General features: G+C 40.3%; 1 protein-coding gene across 1 annotated transcript in view; it reads right to left on the bottom strand.

Moving 5' to 3' along the window:
- Window positions 1–9,237, bottom strand: part of PDZRN3 (PDZ domain containing ring finger 3) — a 29,274-nt gene that overhangs the window by 301 nt on the left and 19,736 nt on the right. Inside the window, 5 exon segments of the mRNA XM_009996935.1 lie at window positions 1–1,257; window positions 1,589–1,705; window positions 2,780–2,881; window positions 3,627–3,689; window positions 4,527–4,625. Coding sequence (XP_009995237.1) covers window positions 1–1,257; window positions 1,589–1,705; window positions 2,780–2,881; window positions 3,627–3,689; window positions 4,527–4,625 — 1,638 coding nt within the window.

The raw sequence follows: 9,237 nt of genomic DNA, 5'->3' as shown, positions 1-9,237 counted from the left end.
CATCTTCATCTCACTGATGGCATCATCGTCAGTAGTCATACCACTGCGCTCCTCCTTAATCTTTATGGCACGTTCTCTCAGCAGCCTGTCCCTCACCGGCCTCTTGGTAATGTAGCGGGTCCCATCGCTTCTCACCTTGACTTTCCACTCCATCCTCGGTTCACTCTGGCTTGAGTTAAAGTCTTTGCACATGCTTACTAGGCTCATTTGGCTCTGTGCATACTCCACTGCTGATTTCTGTTGGATCAGCTGCATGTAGCTCTGATAGTGCTGTGCGTGGGCAGGAATATGAGCGTGCTTATATGGAGAGTGATGGTACGGTGAGATATAGGAGCCAGAAGATTTTTGACCATGAGTAGGGCTTTTGCTTCCATCACTGCCTTTTCTCTCCTTGCTTTCCAGCTGCTTGCTCAGGTCAGGATCTTTAGCAGAGGCATGGCATTTACCAGTGCTGGATTCATGACTTTCTGAGCTAGCAAATACATTCTTTTGGGAGACACTATATGCTGCTGCCCCCTCATTGCCCTGACAGTTAATGCCTTCTGCAGTTCTGCGCAGTGAATTGTCAGGGGAGATCTCCAGGGTGAGCGGTGTGCTCCGGCAGCTTTCACCTGTGTTGTATGCACTGGAGCTGTCCTTGTCTGACTTCTCTGGGAGCTCTGTGATGTCAGAGAGCTCGTGCCTGCGAACATCGATGCTCGTGTTATAGTTGCGGAACCCGCTGTTATGGAGCATCCAGGGCTCCCGGTACTGATCTTTCAACTGCTGCATTTTATGAGCTCTGACAATATTCAGGCACTCTAGCTCAATATTACGCAGCTCTTCGTTCAGCATCTCCAGCTCTCTGTCAACACTTTCTTGGTCGCTCTTGCTCATGTCCAGCGTGCTGCTATGATAATACAGGCTGTATGGGTTGGCAGACTTCACCTGGCACTTCAGCTCCAGCAGTTCCCGGAATCGCTCACATTCATCTATGGGGATGCCAAGGAAGTCAACATCTGTGCAGTCAGCTGAGATAAACGATTCGTTGCTGAACTGCATGTCACCACTTCCTAGGGTGTCGTGACTGTAGGTCAGCTTCTTCTGGCTCCCTAAAGTGTTGGAGAAGGTGGTGTGATCATCTGCATTGTTCTCCTGCTCGGAGCTCTCATCGTTGCGAGTGCTGTCGTCTGTGCGCCCCACACCACTGTCCTTCTCGTGCTGGTTAGATAGAATAGTGGCTGTGTCTGTGGTACCTCCATCCTCCTCATGCTTCTTCTAACAGCAAAAATCAAAAGACAGAGAAATTATTGCAAGGGCATACAAAATTTCGGGTTGTTTATTTTTAAACAGTTTTCTTAATCTGTCACTTGTTAAATTTCTTGCCTTTTTGCTTATATGGAAAAAAATATTAAGAACTCATAGAAATAGTGACTGAAAACACAGATGTCCTTTTCAGTTGAACCTGAGGTCTGCTTTTCAGTTATATAGCAGAAAGTCCTTTTGCCTAGATTGTCACTTGAGATACTAAGTGTGTTCAGTGTAGCTCATTGCTGGAATATTGAGTGTGATATGAAGCTTTGACACCCACACACAAGAAGGGCAGTACCTGCTGAAGCATGCTGGCAGTGAACTGCATTGCCTGGTGGTGCTGTTCCTCTAACATGTCCATGTGCAAGTCATCCAGAAAATCATTTCTGTCATCATCCATCCATCCTTCATCCAGCTATGTGAAAAGGGAGGGAAAAGCAAATCAAACATCAAAAGAATGAAGACTGACATAAATTACATTCTTTCTTTGTGGAAAGGGATTGGGAAATCTTAGGAGACTGCTTCCTGTGACAGTGCTGCTGTGTCCTGGGAAGGACCACAAACCTCCTTGTGCTAAGTGTGGGCATTGACTGTCCTACCTCCCCTCAGCTGCCTCCATCTCCAGCAGCATTTCTTTTTCAACTGCCCTTTATGTATGAAACAAAATCAACCTTCTTATCCGTGGAAATACTTCTAAGGGTTGGGGCTGCTTTGGTTTGCCTGTGACTTTATTAGGATGTATAAAAATTCTCCAGGGCCTAAGGATTGAACACACCAGCTGTGAAGCAGTATCAAGGGCCAGAGGGAAAAATGCTGGCTGAGCGGTCTGCAAGACCTTTTTCACTCCCAGCCTCAGTTATCCCTAAAGGAATGATCAGAAACATCTAGGCTAACAGGACAGTCATGACCCTGACCCCCTGTCTCCAGGTGCATTGGTCTCTGCTCTCACAGCAGGAGGTAGCAGAGAGAGATCAAACAATGGTGCTCATGGCTGTATGTTCAATACCTTTGTTGTGCTAATTCCTGCTCTACAAAGGGATCTGGTTCAGCCCTTTATTTCAGCTGAGGATGCTTCTTGATAGTACTTAACTACATTAAGAGATGGTATATAAAGGGCTAAATGATAGGTGTTTTGATGAATGAACAGTCAATAGCTATAGGAATTAGAATTCAATATGTTCTTCAAAGCTATGGCTTGAAGCTATCCATAATACCTTGCAGTGATGTTTGTAATAGTGTTGCAAAATAGATAAATCCCTGAATGTCTTGTAATTAAACTTTAATATAATATATATAAGTACTGTGACTGTTATTATTTGACTTCCCAGTATTTTTGGCCATATATATGTCCAGTCAAGCTGCACAATATAGTTTTTGGTAGATTACTCAGATTTAGGTAGATTAAAATTCTTCAGAAGATGGTAACTGCTTTCTACAAAACAACAACTCTTTAAGAGTCAAGATGGGGTTTTTGTTGTTGCTGCAGTACCTGAATTTCTGGTCTTGCAACAAGTAAGGAGATATTCTTGCTTTCTTCACTGGTGAGAAGTGCCACAGCTTCTTCTCGGTTCTGTACCTCTATGCCATTGATCTTTAAAAGAAAAGAACAACAGAATGAAATCCTTTCATTGGGACACTTAAATGCTGCTGAGATGGGCATGGCTGGATAGATCCCAGCATGGGTCAGGCACACAGTCCCTGTTCACATCTCCAACTGTGTTGTTCAGACAAGTGGTGGGCACATGTATAGCTCTGGACATGTGAAGCTGTTCCAAACCTGTGCATGTGATGTGCAGGGCCTTGTTAGGAGAACAGAAGCTAGAGGAGTGTTGGGCAGGAGCTGAATCGTAACATTGGCTCTGGTGGGTGGAAAGGAACAAGGACATCCCTGTGTGGAACAGGTGAGGCTCTGGATCCTGGTCCCACAGGCTCAATGGGAACTGGACCTCTACTCATGTGTTAGTATCTGCACTTCTGCCAAAGTCCTGTGTTGTAGGATTGTGGCACCTAGAAGACTCGCTCTGGCATGCAGTGCTGGGTGTTCAGCCTGCTGAATAAGCACTAATGTCCCTGTGAGTAAATGTGTTTGCCCAGAGAGATTCTGAAAAGAAGAATAATTTCTTGAGCCAAAGTAGAGGCTTAAAAGTGGAAGTGGAACAGGGCTTGTGTTGAAAACAGAAGACATATGCTGTCAAAATGCTTAGACCTGCAGAGTAGGGCCAATGTAGGGCTCTACTTGGCCAGGACTGTATTTTACTATTTGTAAATATACTGAAATACAGACATTGCAGCAGATTATAACGTGTTAACAGACTCCCAGCCATTTACACACGTACCTGAATAATACGATCCCCTTCTCGGAGTCGACCATCTTTTGCAGCAATACTGTTGGGATCAATCTACAAAACAGGAGAACTGTGAGTGCTTGGGAGGCTTGAGAGCTCAGGTTTTGCTCCATTTACACTAAGTATTGGCCCTGTGGCTGCTACTGTGAGCCAGTGTTTGTTATTGCTGCTCTACCTGTGGCTGTTTCGTCTTGCTTACGGATTACAGGACTTTTCCTTGCTTATGTCAGACGAAGAGAAACGTGAATTTAAATTACCAAGTCAAACTCAAAACATTTCTTCCTGAGATGTGTCTTCAGAGAATCTCTGTTTACCACATCTGCATGATACTGAGTTCCCCAAAATTTAACGTTTTGCTTTACAACAGAGCTCTAATTAGAACCAGTTTTTGAATACAGAACAGGAAGGATTATTTCCTAAGTGATGCATTTTAACAGAATATTTTAGTTTGGAGGTTTTTTCCCCAAACTGCTGCTACTAACTTGAAATGGATCTGCATGATAAAAAAGATGACGTAGAAAATGCTACTTATTTTGAGAAAGGGAGCAAAGAGAGACAAAGAGGCCTCAAATCTTTGCAAACAAAAATGTGTTTGTTTCTTTATTCCTTCTGGAATAATTGAGAGCAAAAACTAAAGGGAGAGTGTTTTAAAGCTACTTTGAAAACATTATCCAAAATTAAATGTTGAGACTGTGTTAGGGGAAAAATGAGCACTGCATATGCAGGATTTCACTCAGTTTGGAGAAAAGGAAAATAATAACTAGATTTCTTCCAATTATTACATTCTGGCTGTTTTTCAAGCATAGTACAAAAAGAAGACAAATGTCTTAAATGCCCATCACTGCAGTTTAGAAGATAAATTGTATCTTATGAAAATCAGCTCAGTCTTACCTCACTCACATAAATACCCATGTCATCTTCATCATCTGTTCTGTAACATACGGTAAGGCCAAGCTTGTCCTGGCTGTTCACTCTGTGTAAATCTACTTCCTGAGGTTAAAAAAAAAAAGAAAGTACATTGTCAGTGAGGCACTGATGACTGATGGAAGCAATTTTTCAAATACAATGAAAATATTTTGCTTAAGTGATATAGTGGATCTCTTTTCATTTCACTTGTAGACGAGGTTAACTTAGTGAGCAGAACGTGATTATATACAGACAATCAATACCTGGGGCTTTTTTGACCCTTCAATCAATATGAAGTTATTTTGAAAGCAGACCCTTTATTGATCTTAAAGAAGAAAAATTACCTATATTTCATGTAGTGGTAAGGCTTCACATGCTAAAATACTCAAAGTATGATTTCACTATTTGCCAGAGCTGATATATATTTCCTTATAAGCAGGGAATTTTCTGGCTATTCAGAGAAAAATATAATACTCTATTACCTGAACTTGTGTAATTTTCATTAAATGATGCAATACATTTCTCAAAAGGGTGACTGAAGATCAATATATTGTCAGCAAAACATTTGGTATTGGTCATAGACATATAATAAGCAATATCTTGCAAGAGTTTGATTTGAGCAGGTCATGGTTTATCATTCTAGCGCTCTTTGGTGGTCTTGTTAGTCTTGGAGACATTAAAAAACTGTTTTCCTCTGTGTTTTTTTGCCACTTAGACTTCACGTAGACTTTTTCCACTAGCTTTGCTGCTGTTTTGTGACACTGGTTGGCATAAAGGCTTATAAAATCCACAGAGATGCCCAAAAGCTGTGGGCTGCTCCTGGCTGATGCAGCAACTCTCAGCTCTGCTTTACAGCTTCTGAGGGACATTCAGAACCCAAGGGGGCCTAATAACCAGCCTAGTGCAATGGGTCTGTCAGTCCTGAGGATCCTGCCATGGTGGGCCAGGATGTTTTTTCATAAGCAGGCTTAGTACCAAGAGTACTTGTGGTTTTTAGTCCATGGAAAAGGTGTTTGGCAGTGAGTGAGGCTTTGAAAGGTCCTGCAGCCAAGGCCTGGCAAATTGGAGGAGGTGACAGAGAGGTTCAAGCCCCATTGCTGCAAAGGGAAAGACTGCAACCAGGCAGAGGGGGCAAAGGGATGTGGGCTGAGAAAGAGGCCTGGGGAGATCTGAGGGGTGTCCCAGCCCAAGGACAGTCTCAGAACTCTACACTTGTGCTTGAACCCATTCCTTCCAGTGGAAAGGTCCTGATAACATGACTTGTTATTTCTGAATGTATCTCTGCTTTGACCTGCACTGTGCCATTTGTAAGAGGCAAGATGATAAAACAAGCTGATATGAATAATTTATTGGTGTGTCTACATGACAGCTGCCAAGATTAGCAATCTCATGTTATTTACTTGTCAACATGTGTAATTTCTTTTTTTTTTAATAAAAGAAATGTAGCTGTAAATGTCAGTGACATTTCAGATGGTATTTAAATGGTTTCAATCAATAGTATCCATGGTGAGCTGCTGCTTGTTTTCTCCCTCTTTTGTTACTTAAAGGTTTGAACACAAAGGCTTTAATAAGGGGGCTTTTTTCCCCCCAAATTTCTAAAGGTTTTAGAGCTTTCTAGGGAGGAGATGGAAATCCTTCAGAGGAAAAGATGAGACAAAATGGTCTTGATTCTGGTATTAGTCGACCCTTTGGAACACCATCAAAGTCAATGCGTTTATTCTGCATTTAACCCATGGTGCAAATGGGGAATGAAGTGGGGATTTGAGAATGGGACCTTACACAGGCCTAGAACAATCCCATATTTCCTGCATACTTAAATAACTTCATGTCCTCAGGGAAGTTTTTATATAGTTTGCTGATTTGAAAACTAATGTTGTAGCTCATTCTGCTGTTTGTCATACTGATAGTGAAAATATAATGTTAAAATCACAAAAACTAGAAAGAAACAAAAAAAAGTGTGATGATTTTGGTCATTATTTAAATAAATCCTATATAACTGTAAACACTTGCCAGGACCTTTTGCAGCACAAAAAGAGGGAGCAAACTATTTTATTCTTACTTGGCACGTGTTTTGAATAACAATGGGTGTTTTTCCAACAGTGTACAACTATAAAGAGTATTATTATAATTAAAAGTTAAGTATGGGTTTATATTTAAAATGTTTAAAATGTTGCCTGTGATATCCTGGAGCATAATAAATAATCTAGTAAATTAAATAATATATATTTTAAAAGGAAAACAGATATATTTTGTTTTAAAACACTCACAAATAAAGCAGAAAAAAGCTAAAGCAAACAAAAAATTTTTAGAGCAGGTGTTAAGAACCTGAATTTTTATGAGTAATTAGTTGGCATACTTGCCCTTGGGTACAATCCCTCTAGTCTTTCATAGGAATAGAATAAGTGGGTTTGATGCTACCCATATATGATAATTTTGTGTACTTAAAGATAGGAACAGCTGCTTTCCACAGGTCTTTGTGTCAGTAAAGCTTTAGTATGCTCATAAAGGTTTGAAATATTTGAGAGATAAAAGTGTGCAATTCCAGTTGGAGTTGAAGAACCAACTCTGGAGTCTTCAAAGCACAAGTTATTTCCCATGTTCAGAGCCGAGGCTGTATAATGCCATGACACATAAAAGGGAACAATAGAATATTATGGGAGCTTGTGTAGTTGTGCCAGGAATACATTATTATGGGCCTGCAGAACTCTGAAGGTGTAGATTCAAGTGCTTGTGGTGCCACTGCCCTTGCTATGTCTTACTCCCATTTTCTGGACAGCCCAAGGGCCTGATCCCGTGAGCCTGCAGCTTTTGGCACTCCTGTGCAGGTTGCAGCACGACTGCTCCAAACCCCCAGGTGCAGACACATCGTCCTTCAGATTAGTCTGGTCTGCTGTACCATCTTGAGATGGAAGAATATTTAGTTTATTGTTCAACTGAGGTTCAGATGCTATTGTAATGAACTCTCTATAGAATCGTAACTACATTATGAAATGTATCAGCTGCTTACACTGGGAGACACAAGTTATTTCACACCTGGCCTAGATCTGCAGGAATTAGTTCACAGGCAATGGTATCCACCAAGTACAGTTAATATCAGGTCTGCTTTAATATGATAAATGTAAAAATTGTACATATGATAGGACTTCTACACACACAGATAATTAAAATTTGCTTCTTCAGATCAGGTAAAAGTGACATCTTGAGAGATGTTCAAGGGAAGTATTTGTATGTTATTTCAGAACAGAGTTTGCATATCAGAACTGTTTGAAATATTACTGGCTCCCTATCAAATGTAGAGCCCAGGAGGGCTCAAAGAACTAGTTGCTGAAATCCGTGTGGCATTTGTAGCAAGGCAAGAAACGAACATGCACTAAGACATTATACCTGCAATTGCTCACAATAATGAATTAGGAGTAAGTGATAATAATAAATGAACCTCTATACCATCAGAAGAGCCTTCATTTGCAAGAGATTATTGAATTATTGCACTGCTGATTTAAAATTATGGTCTGCCTGCAAATGTATAAATATCAGAGTAATTTCTCTAACAAGACAGAAATGAGGATTAGAAATCTGAAATGAGAGGACAATGGATAAAAAAAGTTCAGACATTCACAAAGCATTATCCAAAGCTTGCATGATAAGTTCTCTGTCCTTTTGTCTCTCTCTGTAAGCTGTGCTGACTTCTGAGATAGCCAGCCAGCAGGGTCTGCTTTTTTGCTACTTCATTAATAGGTTTCACCCAGAAAAGAATGTCAGGGAAATAAATATTAATAACTAGTTCCTTTTATGCTGTATGAGACCTTACAACCTTCAACTGACTGTAGCACAGCAGAATGTTCTTACTGTCTTGAGGATAAAAGTGATCTTTATGTTTGTCTTTTCACATAAATGTGGTTTTCAACAAAGGTAAAAAGCAAAAACCCCATTCCTCTACTTTTCAGAGAAGAAGAATTTATAAAACATTTTTTTCTGGTTGTTTTTTTTGTTGGCGTTTCACCCTCCCCCCCAAATTCTTTGCCCTAGAGAAGAAGTAAGCGCGTAACTGGAGGTTTCTGTGCCAGCCCAGGTCTATGATAGTAATTCTCTGATTGACCATAGAGATGAAACTAGTTTTAAATCATGTTCTCCTTTGTAATCTCAGAAAATTAACACTGAGAAAGCCCTCACTTGGGTTTTCTGTCTGACAGCTGGACAGACTTGTCTGAATAAACACATTAACCCATAATGCTGCTGGGGAATCCTGGAGTGACATTATTCTTCCTTTATGAAACTAAAATGACTTCTGGCTGGGTCTCTGTGAAGAATGAATATACTTTTAATTTATAATAAAATAGTAGTTCAGGATTTAGTCCCTCTTTCCTTGTGGCATGTCAACTTCAAAAGAAAAGAAATGGTATTTATTTTTGTAGTAGGGAATATATGGAATATACTTCCCTCTGAGTCATCAATTTTAAGATAAATGTCAAGAGATAAAACTGAGAACACAATGTTGTTGTCTTGGCAATACTGCCAGCATAAATTCCTTCCTATGGATACTTACATTAGAAGCTTGTTGTGAACTTGGCTATTTGACTGTTTTTGTCTTGTTTACTTGTTACAAATCACTAACCAGTCAGTTATAGACCATAAAAGTTTAGATGAGCAACTTCTGATTTAAATTCAAAGCACATTTTATGGACATAGAAACCCAGAA

Source organism: Chaetura pelagica, unplaced genomic scaffold (genome assembly GCF_000747805.2).
Source record: "Chaetura pelagica isolate M959 unplaced genomic scaffold, ChaPel_1.0 scaffold24, whole genome shotgun sequence".
NCBI lineage: Eukaryota > Metazoa > Chordata > Aves > Apodiformes > Apodidae > Chaetura > Chaetura pelagica.
This window is presented reverse-complemented; position numbering and strand designations above follow the sequence as displayed.